Source organism: Rhopalosiphum padi, chromosome 3 (assembly GCF_020882245.1).
Source record: "Rhopalosiphum padi isolate XX-2018 chromosome 3, ASM2088224v1, whole genome shotgun sequence".
In the NCBI taxonomy this organism is placed as follows: Eukaryota; Metazoa; Arthropoda; class Insecta; order Hemiptera; family Aphididae; genus Rhopalosiphum; species Rhopalosiphum padi.
In genome coordinates, this window is record NC_083599.1 from 15,280,196 (window position 1) to 15,306,421 (window position 26,226).

Below are 26,226 nucleotides of genomic sequence, written 5' to 3' on the forward strand. Positions count from 1 at the left end.
TTATAAACAACAAAGCAGTATAATAAATATTCATAAACTATCAATTTCCTACGATTACGTTTTTTTTTTTATTTTCTTATGACATTTTTATTTATAATAAGTACCGGTTATCGTAAAATAATATTATTATTTATCAATTATTTTTGTATTTTAAAGTTATTGGAAAATAACTTTACTGGCATCACTGATGTAAACACCAATGATAAATGAATAAAAATGTTGTTACGTGTTTATATTAAAAAACAAATCATACATATGACATATACAGTTTCGTTTTTATTATTTGATTTTCTCAACTTTTAGTGCATATAATAAAGTCAACATAAATTTGTATTTTTCTTTTTATACAGGAAAAACACTTTTAGTCCAATAAAATAAATACCACTTGTAACCAATTCTTGGTGATATGAAATGATCTTTTCTTACTTGAACTTCTTTCGTCACATAAAAACACTTGTTTCGCTAATATTATATCCACTTAAAGTTTAAAATATTTGGTTACTTTAACTTTATTTTGCCTGAGTTAGTTACATTTAACGCTTCATATCTCTGATCTCAATGCAATACATTATTTTTTTCACGTGGAATTCATTATTTTATTTTATTTCAAAGTGTAAATATTTATATGGTAAGCCCGGTTGTTTTTTTTCCATTTATGCGGTACTGATATGAGAAATAACAATAATAACAATTTATCGATTCGTTTGAATTTGAGGTAAAAGAAAAAAATCAACATCTGGATACGGGTGTTGGCTTAATATTTATTTTTGACACACACGCTTTGACAAACAAGCACTTTAAACGACGCAATTCAATTACTTTTCAAAAGGGTAGTCTTTCAAAAAAAGTGAAATACATGCGCACACACACACACATATTACATTATATTAGATTGTATTAAAATTATAATAATTAGATGTTTTTTTCAATTGAAATGTTATGTAACCCGGAAGCAAATATTGGCCAACTTTCCGAGCGAGCATATCTACAAAAACAAAGTTTGCCGCCAAAGAACGTATTAAATACATAATATTATTATGTTGTGTTTATGCGTCTGTCTGCGTACACATATATATTCGTATCAAACAAACACAATTAATGTAGGATATTTGAAGAAGCCAACGGGAATGTCGAATGTGTGTGTTGAATTCAATTTTAACTGCTCGCGTGTTTGTTCGGTTCTCTTAAAGTATACGAATCGCGTTCGGACGCTTATATACACGCCGATAAAAAACATTGACGACGGCACAAGTTAATAATTGACACTCGCTAAAATTAACCGCAAATAATATTTCAAACCCGCTCTGCGTCGTTTCATAACGTTACTCGTGTAAACGTTTTCGTCACTCATTGCTCGTCGTAACTCGGTTTCGTCAAAAATTGTTTGATCACAGTGTTCGTTGTTTAGTGCGCACTGTGGGAATTATTAAATCACACGCAGTTAGACTACACCGGCCGTTCCTTCAATACTGCAGCCGGTTTTATTCAAGACTATAAACGCATAACGTGATAGCTATATACATGTCGGCCATCTCGTTATCTTACTTTCTCGGGTTTTTTTTCTTGAGTTTTTGTGGGTAACACGTTTTTAAAATGCTTTTTGGACGCTTAAAAATAATAGCTTTTGGCGCGCTCAGCCGTTGGCCGAAATTCTAATGGTTTTCACGAACATATTAATATTAATATGTTTATAATATTATATTTTATAATATTTTATACACCATAAATTATTACGATACTCACTTTGAGAGTTATTGATTAGGTCAGACTTGTAATGAAATAATTTTAGTGTAAAAAAACAAAGTATTACAATAATTATTGTCAACATTTAATATCATTGTCTCATGATTGTATGGTTATTAATATTTTCGAAATTCACAAAGTTCATGGTCAGATTTCCGAAAACGATTCCTCAAAGTATATAAATTTATAAGTTATAAATGTCAATTTAAAATCAGCATATCATATACTATTATCCTTTTACTTATAACATATTGTCATTAAAACTCCAAATCAATTTATATTTCTCTATCACAGTTCAGAAAATCAAGTTCAAATTCGGTTTTGGGGTATCAATAACGTTTTAATATTACAATTTGATTTTATAATAATGTTTTTTTTTCTGTCGTGAAATACATTGAAATTTAGATTATCTCCAGTCTATGTATAGTATAAAAAGCTAGAAAACGTGTTAGTTCAAGATTTATAGAAATATTTCATAACTTTTTAAGAACAATGCTTAAATTTAAAAAAATATTTAAAACAATAAATTTTCAAAAACTATGAAGTATAATGATCAATTTTTATAAAAATATTCTTTTTGATACACAATAATTTACTTGAAAAACTTACTAAGATATTATTATATTAACTAAAAGCGAGCAACAGATCTTGAGGTGCATTCTATTAAGCTCAAAAAAAACATTGAACACGAATGCATTTAAAAAGTATATGCGTAGTATGAACTTTTAAATTAACTTTTATTTACGAAATTTAGTTAAAACCTTACGCTTGGAAGATTGTTATGGACAATTTTAAGTACTGAAATAATATTATTAAATATGCGTACCTACAAAAAGGAATTTTATTAAAGGGATTTCATTTTATTATTTTACTGAGAATTTATTTTAAAAAGAGTAATTTTGCAAATTTGCAAATTTGAACGTCAATATAAAATAATTGATAAATTATTATAATATTTTGATATTAATTATATGTTATTATGCTTTTATCATTTTACTAAAATAATATACTAATATGTACATAAAATTTCAATTTACTTTTCTCATACGTACTTCTATTTTCGAAATTATTTAATTATGATTATATTTTAAATCGGGAATACACTCCATTCGGTTATCCAGAAGTTTTTAGTTCTCGATGTTTATTATTAATTCCAAAATGAACAATATTTAAAACCATATCGCGCTTCAGTTTTTGGGTTTGTTTCATTTTTTTGCAGTAGCTGATAATATTTTTACATATAAAGAACTTCACATATATATATTTAAATACTTGAAAACAATTAATTCAAAAAAGAATAATACATATAATAATATATTATCAAAAAGTTATTTTTGTATATAGGCCTAAAATAAGTATTCGCCAATTACATGTAATTACTATACTAATTACGACGTATATTTTTATTCATTCAAACATAAAATTAAGCGAATTGTTGCATAATATCGAATAAATTACGAAGATAATAATTTATTGTTATTATTAAGATAATAATTTGTTACTTCTTTAATATGTTGTATTAAAATTGCATATTCAATGCGCCGTGTTACATAAATATACATGACCAGTTTTTAATATTAATTTAGTTACAATGTAATAATATAATCTTACCAGTAGAAATAACAGTATAATAATAATATAGGTAATTTTACTGTCTGATATTTAAAAAAATTGAAATTTATAGTTTAATTAATAATTTAATATTTATTTTATTTATGTTCTTAAAGTATTTACTTCCAGCGTTTATAAAAAAAAAAAATTAAAAAAATTGAACGTTTAAATAATTTTAAAAAAACGTATTTAACAAATTGCAAAAAAAGAAAAAATATTAAATTTCAAATTTTACACTTAATTTTTTTATTATATCTTGCATATTTTTTTATGACAACATGTTTTGTTGTTGTAATTATAAAATAATCATGAAGCTATATTACATGAATGCAAAGTTACGCTCAATTAATCAGAATTTAGATTACACTTAAGTTTTTCATCTGTGAATTTTAATCGAGTATATTTTAAGTTGTTAATAATTAAAATTAATATATCCAAGATGTCGAAAACAGATGGCAAAGTTTTATAATGGTTTGTTTAAAATAATAATAATAATAGTCATAATAGTCATTAGAAAAATAATGATAATTTAAAAATAATAAACAAATACTTATAAAAAATGAATAAATCTTTAAAATCATAATCCATTTCATAGGCTCATTTTAGTTTTAAAAACCAAAATTGATATTATCCAAATTTAAAATTTGTTTATCATTATTTATTATTATTTTGTTTTGATAATAAATTATGGACACACAAACTGTTCTTGTTGTCATTAGGTTATCATTATATTCGTTATTTTGATTTTTTCAAAGTCAATTTAATATAAATTTGTCATAGAATGTTACAGACAAGGTAATTTCAACATAACTCTTAACTTTTGATTAATTTTAAAATGGTGAAAAAAGAATATAAATTTAATCAAAAAATCAAATTAAGTTTATAGTCAGACTTTAAAAATATAGCAGTTTTAAGCCACCATTTTTTTAAATTAAATCAAAAATACTTTTAATTAAAATAAATATTTTTCACAACCTCGTATTACGTATTTATTTTATTTATTTCGCAAAAGTATTTGTTACAATAATTTATTTTATTGTACAAATACTGAAAGTATTTATTTTTTAAATTAGATTCGTGTTATATCTTACACATAATAAATTTTGATTTTTCTGTCAGCTCAAGATATTTAAAAACCAAACAAATTAAATAGAGTAAGTTTACAATTTGAAATTGAAAACATGTTTTCCGGCCAATATTTTAGAAATATATTCTATATATATTTTTATGATTTGAAGATAAAAACTTGGTATGTCTTTGAAATGAACATTTAATATAAAACATTTTAAATTATAGAATTTTAATTATATTTTAAAAATATAGTATTGTATGATAATTTTAATTAATAATCTGATATAATAATAATAATTTTCTATTATAGCGATATCAAATCAATTATCGGTTCTGCGTGAATTAAATATAATACCATTATTTATTACGAATTGTGCATAGTTCGTGGATAATAATATGGTCTTCCTTACTTGTATGTGTCGTTTTTATTTTACCCTTATCAGAATTTAATTTGGCCAATATGTGGACGTATTGCAAATTAATTATGCTTCCATAAAGGTTGGAATGCAACTCTGAGAACTTTATTCGTGCTCTCGGAGTAGTATACTAATAATAATCCGTTATTAAACTTGTAAAATATATTTATATAACATGGCTTGTTTAGAAATATATTCAAGTGCGTGGGTAAGATCGAAAGCGTTTTTGAAACATTGACAATTTATATCAAGTATATACAATTCCACTCCGTTGAAAATACGCAGTAATAATACTAATAAAATTTATAAAATACAAAATTGTTATAAAATTATAATCATTTCACGTGGTACAGGTTTGTGAATTCATTTTATATAATTTGCGCATACAGGTAAGTTCATTTAGGAATTTAGGATGTGACCCATGTTACGTATGTTATAGAGATACATATACGAAAGGTTTCGTCACTCCATCAGTCGACGTTTCTACCCCAAATGTCCGACTAAATTGGTCTATTGGGTACTGACGTCCAGAATTGACGTAACCATCAATTGTGGTGTAGTAGCAGCCGTCCACCGTACCTATCCTCTAAATATTTAGGTCTCCAAATGTCCGCTCTCGCAAAATGCAGAGGACTATTTTATTTATTTTTTTTTTTGTCAGGCAATATATTATCTATATGCATTATACGGTTTAACGTCATTTTTTATCGGAGCTGGCTTTTCATTAATGGGCAGAAATCCAGGCAATTTCAATTTAAGTTTCGTGGTGACCACATAGAACGGCGTACAAAAAAATTCAGTTCAAATAATTTTAACAATAAAAAAAGCTATTTATCAGGAAAATATACTAAAACGCCACGTATTAGTATTTCAAACACTTTAAGATTTGAAATAGAAAATGTTTATTTAGGTCACAAATATTTGATTTTTTAATTTTCTTTTATACAACGCCAAAAAAATATATTTCGAAATAGTTAAACACGTACAATTTATACGTCCATTAAGACTTCTAAAAATATATTTTTTTTTATCGGAGTTTATTACGTTCTCTATAAGGTCTTATGTGTCTCTACAATAATAATATAACAATTTTCGAAATATGACCATTTCACGAGGAAAGAAATGTATTCTTGTAATGCAAGTTTTTCTACCGAAAACGCGTTGGCTTAAATGAACAATGAACATACTAATATTACTCTACATTTTCAAGCAAAAATATATTTTTTTTAGATAAAATTAAATAAACACGTCATTATATTATAATAAGATATTGTTATCTGGTGTATCTGACACCGAAATATCGGGTTGGATTTTCTCAAAAGTCTTCAATGAAAGGATTATGACAGACTGATTCCTTGACCAAGTAAAAAGACGTATAGCGAATTCACATGATGATTAATTTAATTTAAAAAAAAAGTTAATTACTCATTAGTATAACGTTTATATATTTCACATAATTCGAGTGGGTACATAACGGGATCATGTACTATTCATACTATTTATACTTTATACGTTATATTTAATATTATTATTTTTTGCACAACCTTTGGTATAATATTATTGTTTATCATGCACCTACCTATGTTAAATTCATTTATAATTTTCATGATTATTATTTCACAACTATATTTTTTCATTGGAACTACATAAATATAATATACGATTTATAACATGCAATTATTTTATTCAAACAAATATATTATACCTAATATTATTATCATATTATTATGTTTTAATTCACCAAATTGTTTATATAAAAAAGACATTGACTATTTCTAAATATTATTATATCCCAGAGAATAATGCCATCATAATATTATTGGTTTTTTTGTTTTAGCGATTTTGAATAAGTCGGCAATGTATAAATTATGGCCGATCGATCAATAGTTGTATCCGAAAATATCATACTATTACAGATGGTATGAACTAAAAATGTACAAATTCGATGGATGGAATGATATTAAACAAACATACATATACGTATGTCTAAAAAACGTCTAAACAGCGATCAAAGGAGAATCGAAATAATTAAAAGGCTTTCATTAGCTTAGGCAAACAAATCACAAAAGTCGGATTGCTTCTCTTAGCGTAACGTGCGTTCGTCCTATATTTCGTGAAATTTGTAATCATTTCCCGACAGAACGCGGTCGAAGATCGGTTATGCCGTGAGTTTGAAATCCTTTGACATACGCGTTACGCATTCGGTTCGATACGCGCACGTATATTATTATTTATTATACATAACGTATAATCGCAATACCTTTGCACGTGAACACACAGACACACCCTCACGCACAATATATATTATAATATTATAATACGTACACGTGTATTCACTGCAAACCGTCACGAGTAATATGTACACACGCGTTGTACTTAGTAACACAATTCCAATAAACTATATATCGCGCGGGACCGTTTTTTCCTTTCCTTTCCTTTCCTTTTCTTTTTTTCTTTTTTTTATTTTATTTTGAAAATCGCTTTACGTGCATTTTTCCATTGAAATTACATTATAGTTTTGTGGCTCTACAACGTTACATACAAATATATACTCGGATAATATACTGCGGAACGTATATGTGCATACAAATACATCATTTTTACACGAAACACACACACACACACACGCGCACACAGTGCAAATAAGTCGTGTGTGTGTCGCTTTGGACTGGCGGCGTGAGGGGAAACGCACATGATATAATGACATTAGCATACACGCCATTATAATACAGTCTGTTTTCTCTATTCACTGTCGCGTCGCCGCGCGAATCTTACGGGGCACGCGGTATTACTTTTTTTCCGACGTATTTAACGACATCGGAAACAGTGTGTCGTCGTCGTCGTCGTCGTTGTTGTTGTTCCCTTAAACAAATATTTATTCAAAATCATTTCCACGACGCCGTTGGAAATGTCGTTGAATACATTATTTTCCACTGTTATTACCATTATTATTATTATTATTATCGTACGTGCATTACCATTATTATTGTTATTATTATAATACGTGCAGTATACACTTTGCGAAACGTATATCATTGTGAAAATATATTCTCCTATAGATCAGCGCCGCGAAAATCTATTACGAAATACACGCACCGGCAACACGCCTCCGACAGAGCCCTGCTATACACACACACACACACACACACACATATATATATATATATATATATATTGGCAACGTCTTGTAGTTAAACGGTGTGCAGAGAAAACAAACGGTTTTTTTTTTTTTTTTTTTTATTTATTTCTCACTACCGTAACAGTACATACTATATAATAATATTACAATATAATATTATTGTACGTCATACGACGGGTAAAAAGTTATATTAGGTATAAAGGACATGTCGCATTGAAAAAATAGAGTTCCAGTAACACTACTTCGAGTTTGCGAACTCGGTGTTTTGTAAATAAAATATTCACATTACGTTCAAAATTGTCTTTCTCGTACAATAATTGTACGTAGACGCCTGTCTGTTAAAGTTATATTATTATTACTTTTATACTTTTCTTAAAAGAGAATACTTTTGTTCGTGATAACTATAAATAAACTAATTCTTGTCAGTTCCACGATATTATGGCGATTTTTTTTTTCGCTAAAAAAAAATAGCGAAAGAGTGAAAACATTGAGTGGAAACACTTATAGCTCATTTATTATTATACAACAGTAAATAATTTCAAAAAAGTCGGTTTTACCCCATATAAACGTTTACCGCTATAAAAAGGACCGCAATAATATTAAACATACCTCTATTACACACATCACATTCGGCAGTTTATATACATTAGTTTATATTCGATAACAGTCATATTGCGCGGCATTCGTATAAAATAAAAAAAGATACGAGAAAATTGTTTTGCACCGGCCATTCGTGTTATAGGTTAATATTATCATACACAATAAGTTTATGCAGCGAAAAAACGAGAAAAAAATGAATAAATTTTAAAATAAAAAAAAGCAAAAACGCGTACGCAAATGCCAAATTTACAGTGCAGCCATACGTCGCCGTAGTCCTGCGTTAAAATTACCATTCCGCATTGCGCATAATAGCATTATGATATATTTTGTTTGTATTTTAATGCGCTCGGCGCAGAAAACTTTCTACCGCGCCGTTCACTATAAAAATAACTTATTTATTTTCGGGCGTGTGTGTGTGTGTTATTGTATAGGTTATATCGCACGAAAGGTGTACTCGTAATAATATGTATAACGGTGCGTAGGATTTTGAAAAAAGTGCGTAGGGGAGGTGTGCTGTAGACGTTAAACGTTATACACACATCGTCTGGTGTCCATTTGTGTATTGGAGTTCTCGTTGAATTCGAGTTGATTTTTTATCCGTCACTAATAAAAATGTTCAAAAAAAACATTTAATCAAAACGAAACGTGTCTATATAATATTATATAGGTAAAACGTCATACTGATAAAACCATTATTATTTATTACTATACCGTCGTCATCGTAATCACCGCCGCCGCCGCTCGGATTCCAGCTGCTCGTCGCTCGACGCCTATCGATAAACTTTGCGATAAATGTTTGATTTGTGGCTGATTATACAACAGCTAAACGTAATTATATACGGTGCACGCTACAGGCACACGGGGGAATACACCGTCGGCGGTGCGGGCAAAGCGGAAGTATACGGTGGCAGTGACGGCGGCGGCGGCACTGCTTTTAAAAGCCTAGAAAACTTTGTTTCCGGAACACTCACAGCGATTACTTATGCGTTCACAGAGTTAGCCTCTGTGCACTACTACTACGGTATACATTATATTATGATGTTACACGAGTATATATTTTTATACAGTCGAGTTTCGCAGAGAACGTTTGCGGAAACGTCTGAGCCGCGCGAATACGACGACGACGTCGCCATTTACATATTTACGCGCGCATAGAAAGAAGAAAAAAACCAACTCGCGCTCAGACGACGGCGATTTCTTTAACCGTTTATCCGGGTACTTACCATATATACATAGACTGCCTCGACGCGTTTGTCTGTCTGTCTACTTGTCCGTCCGTCCGTCTATCTGTCTGTCTGTCTTTCTATCTTTCTGCGGAATAGATGAATATATATTATATATTTATACACACAAACACACATTTATATATATATATATATAAATATTCCTATTTACGTTTTGTCCCGGTACGGGCGTCGGAATGTAATTCCGGAAGAACGTGGCGTACCGACATTTATAACTTCCGCGGCGGTAATGGCGTTCTCGTATATCTATTTCCTATACATGTATAAGCATATTAGTTATGCAAAAAAAAAGTAGAAAAAAAAACTGTATCCCATTCAGTTGATCATGATAATCAAGTTGTTCGTTTCAAACAAGTCCACAAACAGTCAAACTAATAAAAATATTTTGAATATTATATTATGTTTCTAAAGTCTTATATAGGAAACATTTAAAATATCTACGGTTAGGTTAATTAAAAACTAAATCTGAGAATAGAAATTAACATTGATTTGGTCAAAAACTATTGTAAAAATAGATATAACCAGTTTTTATTTTTCGAGGGGAGGGTCCGGTATATTAGGTTCATTATAAATATAAGTACCGGGAATATAATTGAATCCAATTCATTACCACCTGAAATTACACTTAAAATTAAATATTGAATCTTCTGTACCAAAAGTAGGCACATAATATACGCATATAATTTTAAAACTATTGCGTTCATCGTGTTAAGTTGCTTCAGTTTTATAATCATAATGGATAAAAATAACTAAACACTTATTTTTCATACATTTTTATTCACACGAATAATAGAAGGACATTATTTATCTAAATTATATCATCTAATAATAATTTAATAATTAAATGTGTATACGTTACACCATTTGTTTTGTATATAAATTAATTATTAAGTATTATTAAATAAACTGATTAAAAAATTAAATCATATAATTGAACTGGTCGATAATAAATATCTTTCATCCTTATTTCACAAATTCTTGTCTCCTTTACATTGTGATGTATACTTAGCTGTTGAAATTGCTCATTATTTTATATTAATTTAATAAGTAAAATGGACGGCGAATGTCTACATTTAATATTTACATTTATATTTCAATTTATGAGCAAATATCCATTAATATGATATTGTAGTTAGTTGTTGTCAGTTTTTGGTTTGTTTGATTGTCTCTGAGCTAGTTTATTTTGAGAAACCTTTGAGGTTTGGTTTTAGGAGAAATAGTTTTGGGAAACATAAATAAAATATACGGTTTTATGTTGTTTAAAGGTACATATTTACATAAAAAAAAACTATAGACTTGTATCATAAATTATGCGTCATTTGTATATTTTTTTTCTGAAATTATTGAACCCTATATCCATTTTGATAAAAAAACAACAGCTATTTCATTAATGGTTATAAATTCTTAAATTAAGTCCGTAAATTTTGTGTTCATTAAGATAAAATTATAAATAGTATATAATATATATTTAAAAAAAATAAGTTTTTAAGAACTTACTAATGTAAAAAAATATATATATAAAAAATGTCTAAGATTAATACTATAATATATCTATTATCATAATGTTACTTTACTATTATTTTTTCTGGATAAAAATAATTATAAGAATAATAAATATTTTCACAAGTTATGATCAACTTGAATGTGTTATTATTTGCTAGTCATTAATCGTCGTAATTCATTAACAAATATATTAATGACAAAATTATAATTAGGTATAACAGTGAATGGAAGATATTTTGTTTATCGGAAATACAAACGGAGTAAAACCTAATAACTATGATTTCAAATAATATTGAACCTTGATGATTTAAATTTTTTTTAAACGTAAACTAAATTATGTACGTATGTCTAATACAATGTCTTTTAATTTGACTTATAATAATATGTATATCTAACTATTATTATGCACGTTATTTATAGTGATTCAATACTTCAATACTATAATAACATAATATAAAAATAACAATAATTTATTAAGAGTAAAAAATATGTCCTAGTTGATGTCTCTACTTATCAAATATGAGCTTACCATTCCTCGATTTTAGATCATTACGATATAATAAGGGTCTAAAATGGTCATTTGACAGTTTTGATAGCGACATCATTTGACGGTTTAGTATTATTCGTATAGTAAATAGCATTATATAAAATATATAATAATATACGCTTGCGCGCGCACATCATTATCCCTTGTTCAAGAATGAAATTACACGAAATCGCGAAATATAATAATAGAATATACCGTAAGATTTTGCATCCATTCTCGTCCTTTGGTATGCCTATATAGGTATTGTATTGTATTTGTTTCGACACCAATGAATTTTAATGCATCGCACTATTAACACCTATCTTGGAACAATCGATTACTACGGAGAGCCATTGTTTCTGTATACATATATAACAGTACTCGACCGTCCAATAAAGCACCATCATCAGATATTTATTTTGCATTCGTACGGAACAGTGTATTGCTCGCAAAGTGCGGGAGTAAAGTTAATATTTTTAAAAGCATCGAAAACAGTTAAAAGCACAACCGAAATAAAAAGTAAAAATATAAATCTTTTTCTCGTTTAATAAATTGCCCCCTTTTTTTAAGGTACTAAATCGCACAAAGCCCTTTAAGGTCAATGCAGTCTGATTTAGATTTCGAATAAAGTTTTGATTGCTTTTTAAAAAAAAAAAAAAAATGTGTTTTTTTCTTATAATATTTATATACGTATATAAATACATATCGTCACAATAATGGGTGGGTCATTAAAATAATATAATTTTTTTTTTTTTTCAAAGCATGTCGAGATTTTTCTGTTAAAATGAAATAAACAAAAAACAAATTTGCACCAAAAACTAAAGATTTCTCTGCTGTTGACCTAAATATCTAGTTTGTTTGGACTTCATATATTTTAAAATTTTATCAACTGGTGATGTACCAAAAATCAAAATATATTACTAAAGCATCGTGATCTTTGATTTGGTTTCATAATGCAGTGCTTCGGTTGGACAAGATTCTGGTAAAAAATATATAAATTTAAAAAAAAAATCACAGCTAATTTTTAACCAAAAGCTTAGTAGATGGATATTACGGTAATACAAATCAAAGTAAATTTGATAAAAAAACGCGTAATACGACGTACGTACGTGCTTAGAATACTGAAAAATGTATGTTTTTAATGATTGTTTCCACTCGTTTATTACGTACGTCCGAATAGAGGAACGAGAAATATCGTTTCAATGTAAAATGTGGTGACTTGACAAATCACGGCGGGCAAATAAAAATATAAATCGACCCAAAAATGGGTATGTGAGAATCGAGTGAAAATGTTCGTTATAATTCAATTTTACCTATATCCATCACGCAGAATTATATGGCGGCGTCAAAGCGTCGTTTCGACAAACAAACGTACATAAAATATGGGTAAATCCTTTGAAATGGCCAAGTCATCGGTTTGGTGCAAAACGGCGATTGGTGGTACTCTTAACGCGCGCTATTATTACGCGGATAAAAACGGTATACTATATAATATCATTAGGTATAAACGGCATTCCGGTCGGCGCAAAGCTGTGCATTCGTAACATGTGCAAGTTGAGCGAGAGCGCGGTCACGAGTGCGTGGTGTTCGGTCGTTTCTCGATGGGCAGGCCAGATGCCTCCGAACGTTTGGCCGATATCGTGTGTTTAGGCACGAATATATGGTGCGATAATATTATTACACTGTCCGGCGTCAATGCACTATTATGCGGTGTTATAATATTATCTGATTGATAAGTTTGTCCGAAAGGGTAGATTTGCATAAAACGGCCAGTCGGCTATGTCATTGTTTTTAAAGGTAATACTATCCGTTGCACACTTGCACGCGTCTGGTGCAATCGTGCGGCTTTATGAAAAAGTTTAAAATTTTAAATCGGAGTGTCTATAGTCATCAGTTCGCTCCCGGGTTAGATAATCACAGTCGGTAACAAAAAAAAAACACACGCAAATCGTATTGTGTGAATATCAGTTTTGTCGTAGTTTTTCCTATCGCGTTAAATGAAACCCGAGTGGACAATTATATATACCCATGGAGGACTGGCTATACAGCGACCCGATGCGCAGATTCTAGTATGTTTGCGTGTATGTAGAAAGAGTACAGTTGTAAGTTCACAGTGTATCTAATTGTTATCAGTCACGTGCGATTTTTATTCGTTTCAATGAAACTCGCTTCATGGAAAACCAACAGTAATATTTTAATATAATGACGATATGTGTATAAAAAATTAAAAAATAAAAATAATTACCTTATTATACTCGAAAAATCGGTAGTCCTAAATCTTAGCATAATTACAAAATAATGTGTACAAGTTAACTGAAATTGAAAATAATTTTACGTAAATTAATTAATTTCAACATGTTTCGAATACATAATATAGGTATCCGTACACGTGGTTAACATAACGTGTATATTTTCTGAAACGATTACAGCTATATATTATTGGAATACTCAACGTGTAAGCACTTTGAAATGAACTAATCCATATTTTGTTATTCGACAGTATAACAACCATTAATGTACTTATTATTTTTCTATAAAATATGTCACAATACGAATAATATATTAGTTTAACGAAAATAAAAAACATACCGACAAAACTTTGACTCATAAATATTAGAGACACATAACTGATGTAAGAGAAAACTCTATAAACAATGCCGTCTCAATTATTGAGAAAAAAAAACTCCGACCTTAGAAAATGTATAAAAAATGTTTCGTATCTCCTCCTCTCCTCCCATCCGTTAAAGTTTGCAATAGATCCGTTTGACATTTACAACAACAACAACAACAACAACAATAACAATAATAATAATAAGTAAATGTAGTTATACTCATCACGTGTTGTGTGTTTCAGCATCCAATCGGTGTCTATATATTATTTTGGCGGTAGAAACGACGTGATGTCGGTACTTCCGTAACGCACAACCCGAACGGCTACTGCAGAATATTACGCTCGCAATCGCACGGGCAAAATGAACAGTCGCGTGCTCGGACGCGATGTCATATGGCTGGCAGTCGCACTGTTATGCGTCAATCAAGCAGGTAAGTGTAATAAATTAGCTCTGTAACTCGTAGTTGTCGAGTGTCGATATCGCGAGACACCGCCGTGATGCATCGTGTTTGTGTTTTGGTGCATAATATTGATACGATATTCGATCACCGACGTTGTGATAACAATAATATGATATTACGGTGACCGAGTAAGGCTCCACGAGATCCGCGGAAGCAAAAATATTCCCCGAAATGAGCTGAGAAACCATTAAGTGTACGAAATAAAAACAAAAATTGAAAATGAGTAAATAAGTAGCTAAAATTAACACGTAGTTCTGAACTCGTTACGCAAAAAAATAAACGGCACACAATTATTTTAATGTCACATTATGATGTATGATATAATACGATGATGGTACTGGGCTGATTAATATTAAAGTTTTGAAAATGTTTCCGATTCGTACAACGTAATTAACGGTCTAATTAAATAAACATAAATCAACAACCACTTAAATGCGATAATATTATTAATTAATTTATAATTATATCCTCCATCGCAAAGTGATCGAGTTGTGTTGGATAATGTTTCGTTATACGATTTAGTATATTAAATATGGTAAAGACTATTCTAAATGAACAAAATGCACGATTTAATGTATTTAAAAGATTTATGATTCTGCCGACCACTTTTATCTCATTTCCAATGCTCATTTTTCGATTGATAATATTCACCAAGATAATTTTCCATAATTGCCACTATATCAAGTCAGTGAGTTCTGATGGTATTTTTGTATGCATTTTGAAATTTTCTAGGCATTCTAGCTGAGCCTTTATGATTCATATTAAGGCGTTTATTGGGTTATGATATTTACCTGTCAATTTAAAAATTAGTTAGTTATTAATTAGACTAATTTTAATTTAATCAATTATTTTGTTTCTGTGTTAACCGAAATAATATTTATACATTGGGTGGTCTAAGAATTAGTAAACCTCTTCTTTCACGACTTTATTCTAACCTATCTAATACAGTACAACGGTACATTTTCTAATACTCCGATCATTATAGAAACTAACTTTCTTTTGATTTACTTCATATCAGTTTCCCACCGTGAAAAATGTCCAATCTTTATCCAGTACGAAGATCTTCCTCTCTGTTTTCATTATATTTCCGATTGACAGCTATTCCAAAACGACAATCAACGTCAATTATTTTGAGATGAATCATAATTAAACCATCTACTGATTACATCTAAGTGATAAGTAAAAACTTTCCACCACCAGTAAACTATTACATTGATAATATAGCCCTAAAAATTATAAGTGACTCAGTTAAAGCTCTAGAATTTACCTTGATACGAGATTGTGTTTTTCTAAGTATGTATAAAACAGTATTTTGCTGTGAATTATCCAAATTTTTTTACCATGTATCTACGGAATTTAAACTAATTAATTCACTTTTTTTTTATTCAACATTTCATTCCATATGAGTATGGTTCTATTCTTAAAAAAACCTTTTCAACGATACTCTCATAGCGTGATCGAACTTAAAATACATATATCGTTTCCCCTTCATAAGTTTCTACTAGTTCTACTTGCAGGCACTTGCATCTTTGAGTTTTGCGGAACGTAAACAAACGGTAAATATTTCGTTTCTAATCAAAATTCTATCCTCTTTCTTATGTAAATCACAATATTTCTTGCCACCATACTTGTTCTTCTATCCTTTTACATATAACTACTCTTCGTGAACTTATTTTTTTACCTCTCTAAGTCCTCTCGTGGCTAATTTCAGAAACTATTTTTTTTTTTACCACTCCGTATTAGTCAGCTATGTTGTTTATGTACTAAATGTATTTATTTCTATCGTTGTACTAAATTACATTGTATTTAATAAAATATATCAGTATTGTAAAATGAAAATAAAATAATTTCTTTTATAAATTTTAAAAAGACTAACGTTGTGCCTTATACCGCACGACAAATTTGATATGCAAAATGTAATTTTATTTATAAAATTAAACTCGATGTATGAACTGACAAATTTGTTGCTCAAATCAATCAGAAGCTATTACAAATTACGTATATTCTCATCTAATGTCCTATAATATATAATATCTATAAATATAGTCAAGTCAAAGTAAGTTTACAAATAACTTTCATCCATAAACTTCTCAATAGTACAATAACGTTTTTGGTATTACCAACGATAATTATTTTTGAGAACATAACATAGATATATTACTTATTGCTGATCTTAATCTATAATTTGTGAAGCCATAAAAATACTTTCATTTGGAAAAATTATCATTTTTTTGCAGTCAATACTAAAGCATAAATGTTGAGGCTAGTTCGCTTGAAACTAATAATCTATACTAATCTATATTATAACACAAGTTAATTATTTCTGATTTTACTCTAGTCCATCGTTTGTTGTGTAGCAATAATTCGAGAACGCCACAAATATCAGTTATTAAATCAACAAACGATAATTAATGAATGATCACATTCAGTGTTTTATGCTAATAAGTTCCAATTGATAAAACAAAATTTTTCCCTAACTAGTACAACCCAAAAACTAATAATTGAAAAACAAAACGGCACTGAAAGTAAATAATATGCAATGACAATAAGCGATGATATTTTTATCGGTACCCATAAAAAAACCGGAGTATCGAACACCGGAACCACAGCTAGTAGCTGACCGATCCCTGAAATTGATTATTTGATCATTCTAATTATTATTTGTATATTAAACACTATCTGTGTGTTCAAATATTTTAACCAAGCTTATGCAAATAAAGGTATATAAACGTTAAATATATGCCGTAAATCGCAATTGGTATATATTTCGAAACATTTAATGATTGCGAACAATAATATTCATAAACATATGCGTAAAACTCACTTATTTTTATTGTATAATATTACTTGAGACTATCACATAATTTATCTCTATGAAATGCATATATAATATGCAATTATAAATTTATCTATTAAAGTGCACATAAACACGATGCATGGCAGTAAGTCTCAATATCTATTATAATAAGTCATCAGTGTAATTCAGCTATTCTTTTTCCAACGATTCGTCGTACTAAAATATCCCACTTAAAGTGTAATTTGTCCGATCAAGATCGTATGTTGCATGCTTAAGATATGATGACAAAAATAAGTTAACAATTGTCACTCATCATGAATTCTAATTCCTTTAACTGATTAAAACCATGTGGGTTCACAATTATATTGTTTTCACTCGATGGATAATATTATTTCCATTAAAAATTTTCTCGATCATGAAATAAATTCTAAATAATTCATCAAGTTTATGTATATTTTTTTCAAGTGATTCGTAATAATAAAAGTATAACATTTATAATTTATATTTATATACATTATATTTTATACAGAAGGATTGTTTTGTTTCATTAGTGGGAATAACTTAATTTAGAGGTATTGTTATAATAATATAACATAAATATCAAAGTAAAGCGTATTTTAAGGATAATCAAAAAAAAAAAAAAAAAAATGTGTATAATAATAAATTATTAATTAACGATTTATGCGTAAACATAGTGTAACCACTTATGATAGATACGCATATTGTGTATTGGACTTTTTGCGGATACATACCACGAGCCCGGTGTTAACTGTAGTACCTTCACATATTATTAGTACCATTACAATGACTATTTCTCGTAATAATAATAATAATAATACAATTATTGTTCTCTACTACACTTGTATGCCATAGGAGTGTGCATTATACGTACATATCGTGGAGAGTATATATTGTGTTAAATACAATAACATTATTATTATACAATACAACTGTAATTGAGTTAATCTCCACTTGCGTATTGTGTATATCGGCCCACAGCCGCAGTCGTATTGTGACCAAAAAGGTACTTATATAGGAGTTATTAAATCATTTTCGCCCCTAACAGATAAAACTAATCGCTACCACCGCCGTCATAACCGCCACACAGCATCTGACTGTGATAAAGTAGTATGAATATTACTTAAGTTTTTAAATATAAAATATTTAATGTGAAACGGTCGTGTTGAAATATTCTATTAGGTAGATCATCTACCGTAGATGAATAAATGAAAAATGAAGGTATGCATAAATATATATATTTTTTGTTTAGCTGTTACCAAAATTTAATATGATTTCTACATAATACTATCGTGTTATATGAACTAAACATAACTAACTGTATAGATACATTACATCCAATAACGTTATTTCAATGCGGTTGATATTATGTAAATTATATAATCGTGTAGTTTTTATTAAAATTAATATTTAATATTAAAAACTACAGGTACACTGTATCGATATCATTGATTTGTGTAATTATTTAATTATTTCTATTTGCACTGTACAACGCTTAAAGTGAATTTCGTGAAACATTTTTATGAACTGTTTACCTAGCTTTTATTATAATTTTTCGTCGCTTAGACAATTATGTAGGGTATTTTTTCTATATTAAATTGATGGGTATTGCAATAAAAAAATTAAAGTAAAGGATTATTTATTATAATGTACTTTATTGTGCTTTCTACTCATTTACTTAATTTATCTATAATGAATAATAATATTTTGAACAAATTACTAATAAAAAAACATTCAAAATAATATTAATATTAAAATATGCTAAAATAAATAAAATATCCATCATAAATAGGTATATATAATATGAATTTGGTTGTTAATTATTATTATAATGATTTTTTTACGAAAATAAAAAACTTTGAATACATTATTCTTTGACTGTTTGGTTAATACTTAACTGTCACTAGATTCTTTTTAATTGACTGCATGGTGGCCTGGTACTCTGGTGTATTGTTATTGCAATAGGAAATTTATGTCAAAAAGCTTATTTAGTTTTTGCGTGGTACAAAATATTTTTAATTATTTTCGTTTGAACAACATAGAGAAACGAAAATACGAAATATGGCATGCTAATCAATAATATAATGTGTAATTTAAATAACATACTATTCGATAAGTACCAACATTTAATTTAATTTAATAAAAAACCTTAAAAGAAAAAAATGTGTGTGCTGCAGGTGTGGGAGCGTGTGTCATAGTCACCTAAGAAAATACCTTATTTTTTTTATCTTTATTTTTTAAAAATAAAAGCATATATAAATACCAGCCTTTGAAAATGGTTTTCGACGCCGTACGCGGGTATTTTCAGATTTCCTTTTTTTCTCTTCCCACACATACGAGTACAAGTTATTGATTACAAAATGTGCACCTACGTTTCTCTGGCTGCTATTAATTTGACACACTCGTTGTAACCGTATTTTCAAGTCATTTTTTGCTTTTTGTTATTATTATTATTATTTTGTTTGACAGAAAACCAATAAATCACAGATTTTTAGTTAGTCAGCATTACAATTATTAATTGTGGCCTTTAGGATATAATATTTTATTTTGCAGTGTTACCTATGCAATTAAATGCATCGCACTGAAGCAAAAATAATTTATCGACTGAACGCGTATCTTATTGTCTATATATATAATGCATATCTTTTTCACTTAATATTATCCGATAATATCATATTCAGTATACATTATTATAATATAATATTAGCATGGAAAAGTTAAGGTTTTTGTTAACTAATATGAAAATAATTAATCAGCACGTTTTACTGTTATATTTCGGGTTTACAAAAGTCTAGGTTTTGCGTCGTGCGTTTGAATGATGCTCGTCGTGGGTGACATACACAGCTTGTCACACGAATTGTTATAAATTGTGATTTTAATGCTTTATACAGATTTGAACATTCTGTCCGACATTCATCTTCTGCTGACTTATGTTATATACGTACTTATACCATATGATTATCTAAGTGAAGTCGCATTGTGCATAATTTGAATTAAAAAAAGTTTTCGTTACTACCTAGCATATACTTTATAAGAAATATATATTCTTATACAATATAATATCACAGAAATAAGATCATAATAAGATAATTACTTATTATTAATAAGTGTTTCGTTGAATAGAATATATAATAAATGTATATAAGTAGATGTGTATTAAATAGGTTTTCGAACTATACGCTGTGTGGCACAATTATTTGTCCGATACATTAATTTAAGAATTTTAACTACCAAAATATTATAAAGCTATACAATTACTGTTCCATAATGAATAATTTGTTGTGGTTAATCATATATTATTAGTTATTATTTTTATAATAATCTATCATTTATTCTACCAAATGTGAATGAAGCTTAAAAAATATCGTCAAATACTCAATAAGTGTTAGGTATGTATTATTGTTCATAATACTTACGTAAATAATATTATTTGATTTCTTAACATTTTATACAAAGTTTTAATTAATTCACGATTCATTATTATAGAATAGAATATATATTATACTAAAATTAATATTGTGTACTCGTGTTGGCGTTTTTGAAATTTAATTCGTTTGAGTTGAATCAAAATGTACGCGTGTAGAGTCTTATAAAAATCCTACATGCAATGTTCTGTGAAATTTAATTTAATGTTTAAGAATAGCGGTACACTAAAAAAATATTATTATGATAAATTTATAATCAACATAAGCATATCGTATGTTTTTGTTCTTTTAAGAAAACAAGACTTTATTATGCTTTATAACCGTCAAACCAATTATTATTATTGTGTTTGTTATTCTTGACTATCGAAAATTCAACACATATTATTATACTGAATAAAGTAGCATACATTACACTTTGCGCAATTGAAATTTTTTTAACTACCTATACAAGAGTACCGTTATTTCGTATTGAATTTCTAATTAAACGCCAATCAATGCTCTCCACTGTCATTGATGTATCTATTTTAAAACGATCGCATTATAACTTGGCTAATTTATTAATTGATATTTGACTCGGTTTAATGTACGAGTCAATAATAATATATAACAACACGTAAGATTATATTGCTAAAAGCATTGTTGGTTTGGGATCGGTGCCGTTTTCATGTCCGTACGTCTTTCAGATAATATTTCAAGTATTTCAAAAGTTATAAATAAAATATCAGCTGTATACGTAATTGATTCGTTTTTTATTTATTTACACTATTATTATATTATAAACTTTGAATTACAGTTGGTTTCAACAATTAAAACATTCAATTTAGATTGACACGGCATTATAATATTAAATATGAATTTATAATATAATAGTTATATGATTATGTTTATTTGGAATAACGATTAAAAGCTTAACCGTAGACTAAGTTTTATTATGGTTAAATAATGATAAGATTTGGAATAGGATTTTAATTTTGACATGACGGTAGATGGATGAATTATAATGATAATTTGGGGTACCTGTGGATAAGATGGGGAATTTTGTAGATTGCGTGGTTTGTCGAAGGGTTTACAGCAATTAACTAATTCGTTCGAAGAAATGGTGTAAGGAAAGTAAGTGATGTGATCAAATTGGAAAAAAAGGATAGAGAGATATATTAATAAAATATTATTAATTATTGCAGGTACCTAGGTTATTGATTTCAAAAGCTGAATTTTAGTTTTTATGTTCAAGCAACGGGCAAAAAGAAAATGTACTAAAAATGTTTTATTGAAAAATAAATAACAATAACAACAATAACTTATTCAATAACAGTAATAATTATAATAATAATTGTCTGCTGAACAGTGTTGGGTGGAAATTAACAATTGAAAACTACTGTTAAACATTCCAAAACCAATTTTCACGCCGTCGAAGTACAATTGAACGTTTTAATTAAGAACCGTATTCTTCTATTAGTCGTCGATGTATTATTATATTTTTTCGCCGTTGAAAGCCGACCAGTGCAAACAGCCAATACAGCAATGGACGTAGTGGACGTGGTTTGAGGTTTTATTTATTTGGGTCACACCAATAACGTACGTCAAACCACCTATTATTCGGAAACGGCGTACCGATTGTTGTAAATAATATTATTATCAGTAACCAAGTATTCAAGTAGAAGCCGCACATCAGTTTCTAGGGAAACCTATAATTTATACAACTTAAAGATTCACCAAAATATTAATAAAACGAAAATAAATTGAATAACACTTTATTAGTGCCATTTCTGGTCGTCGTTTGATTTTACGGAGAAATGGTGTATTGTAGAAAAAAAAATCTTACGATGACTTATTTAAGAGCGAATTTATATACCTACAATATTTTCACGCGAATTTAATAATTTAAAATATAAAAAAAGTATTTTTTAAAAAATTAATCAATAATATGCTTATTATTATGATTAACTATTATTCCACATACATTTATCAAGTTTATATTCTGAGCATTGATTTTATTGATGTTTTCTTTTTTTTGTGGATGAGTATAAGAAAAGTTGTCAATAAAATGCTTCAATTTTGAAAAATGGAGGATGGTTTTGGATATAAAATTGGATATAGTACTGTACCTAAGATAGGAAAAACTTGAAAATTCCAAGTGCCTACTTATCTTTATAATCGGGAAAAACAATAAATAAAAAAAAAAGATAAATTTTTACGCAAATCGAATTTTTGACAAAATCGATGTTAGTTTTTTGATGTAACTCAAAAATAAATAATTGTAGACTTGAAATGTTCATAATATGCTTTTCTGTCGTTTTTTATTTACTTTAACATTTTTTAAATATTTCGACTATTTTTGTGATATTGGCATAAAAAATTATTACTTTTTTAATATTTTTTTTATAAATTGTGATTAAATATTATTTTTACAGGTTAGAAATGCTTTACAATGTAATACAAAATTCTATATAAGTTATTCATATATCTATATAAAATATAAATACTAAAATACATAAACACAATTTTTTTTTTTATATGTGGTTAAAGTTAGAATTTTGACAAAATCGTAAAAAATTGAAAACTATTTTGTTGTTAAAAATTGATAGAAACTTTTCCTTTTGTATCTAAGTTTTAAAATTTAATAAAAGATTCTTCATAAATATAGTCTATACAGAAATCATAAAAACTAAACAGTGTATAAAAACATTTTATTATTTTTTAGACAGTTTAAGTTTCAATTTGGACAAAATTACTTATTTTAACGATAGATGACGATATTTTAGCTATTTTTTTAAAATTTAAAATTATTATTCACCGGATCTTAATTTTTATATAATTTATAAAATTATAAATTTTACTATAGACAAAATCATTTTTAATTTATTTTAAAATTGTACCTATTTTTAGATTCTATAGACCGCCTTTGTTCAGAATCGTTTTTCGTATGCAATGCAGTATCATTGAATTCAAGTTTAACACGCCTATAATAGTAGCCCAATCGATACCTAATGTTTAATAGAGCGGAACCTTCTTGCCTACCTTTTTTTGTTTTTGCATTTTTAATTGTTATTTTTCGAATTTTACTGTAGTGGATTTTAACGATTAGATCATTTATGAATTAACAATTCGTGTCATGACAATTAATTATAACGTGATAACCAATACATTATATAGAAAAACATACTATTATCGGCTACGATTTATCACCGATCTGAATTTGTAACATCAACGCATTTGTTACCGTATAACATCGGACACGATAATATTAAAAAAAAACAATAATCATCATATATTAAAACAATGTAGACATTATGTAGGTATTATTTTTGATATTATACATGAGATATTATAACTAAGCATATATTATTATTATATTATATAATATTGCCTATACATACATATAGTTTTACAATTCATCACTTAAATTGAACCGTTAGACACAGTAATGACGATCATATCAACTTGTTTATATTAATCACCATATTATGTCTTAAAATCGACGTCTGTTGAACTGTACTACTTGTGAACAAGTTTTGTTTTATACAAATATTATACAACGTTCTAAAAGCACATAATATGATTAAATCCTATTGTCGATGTCGCTTAATATTTATGATTTAGAATCGAAACGATGAATGAGAAAATGATGGGTTAAATAAGCATTTTCTGTGTTATTGCACGAATAGTCGAATATATGTATATATGTACGTGTGGTCTAATGAAAATAAATATTTTAAGTTATAGTCAGACCAAATATATTATAGTGTCTTACATTAATTTGAGTAAGTTTACATTTAAACTAGAATAATATAGTGTATATAAATTAGCTTACTATCTAAACTCAAAGTTTCAAAAGAACAATCACTCTGTAATTGTAAAGGATACTTGATTAGGACACTATAATGAACATATTATTATTATGGTTTAGGTAGTATACACGTTAAAAGATCATTATTGCAATTATATCATAAAATAAGCTAAGTACATATTTTTGATATTATGTTTAATTTTTATGTACGACGAAAGACACCCCGGCCCAGATTATAACCTAATTAAAACTATCGATGGTCAGTATTATTACAACAACGATGGTATACACAATGGGCGGTTTTAAAAGTTTCGGTTGCGGAAAATATTTATTGCTTGTTGTGTATAGTGTAGTGTTCAGAGGCATAGTGGTGGGTGCCTGCTATAAATCGTCACGGGGAAACTCCAACCGTGCAAAGGATTAAGATAAGATAGATCGCATAGTAAGTACACAGTGTTACACACATGTTCTGCGACGATATTTTTTTCTACCTAAGCACGATGATTTATAACTAATCGTCACGAGTTTATTATAACTAGTTTTTAAATTAAAACAGTTGATAAATAATTAGTTTATTCTACTCATACATAATTTGTTTTTATTTATTTTATAAATGTATTTTTAATAGTTATTAATTTCTATGGGTTCATACAGTATACAAAAAATAGCAATGATTTACTAAGTTTTTAGAGTTCTTTGATAAATTATAATGTAAAATATCTACTATAATATCTAATATTGTATCATTTGTATCAAATATAAGCCATCAGTATAAACATTATATAATTATATTATTATACGGAGTCTGGATACAAATTTATGTATATAATTTACGATTTAATGGATTAAATTGTTAAATTGTATTACGTAGATGTAAGCTTCATGTATAAATCTAGTAATTTATAAAGTAAAAATTAAATAATTTGTTTTATCGAATTATTTATATATAACTATATTATAACAACTGATTTAAATCGAAATTTGTGTCTAGTGCGTCAATGACATACTATTTTCAAAAATAATATTTGATTTTCCATGTTAGAGAAGTTGGAACGTTTTTGGTCTATATTTATTAGCCATTAAAGCATAAATAAGCAAATACGACTGAAATAGCGTACTTAATACAATATAATAATAATAACAATGATTATAAATATAATGACAATGAATGTAGTCCTACGGGGATAATATTATGAAACAATGAATTAAAATCGTAAAAATAAATAATAAGTACAAACTATTTTATAAATCCAAAAAAGAAAATGTACATGTGC

At 27.9% G+C, this 26,226-nt stretch overlaps 1 protein-coding gene across 4 annotated transcripts in view; it reads left to right on the top strand.

Moving 5' to 3' along the window:
- The window catches only part of LOC132924228 (cell adhesion molecule Dscam2-like), a 277,463-nt gene that overhangs the window by 10,894 nt on the left and 240,343 nt on the right, over window positions 1-26,226 (top strand). For all 4 annotated transcript variants that reach the window (XM_060988402.1, XM_060988401.1, XM_060988403.1 and 1 more), the window contains exon 2: window positions 14,708-14,895. In XM_060988402.1, coding sequence (XP_060844385.1) covers window positions 14,826-14,895 — 70 coding nt within the window. In that variant the 5' untranslated portion in view covers window positions 14,708-14,825. The remainder of the gene's footprint in view (window positions 1-14,707; window positions 14,896-26,226) is intronic.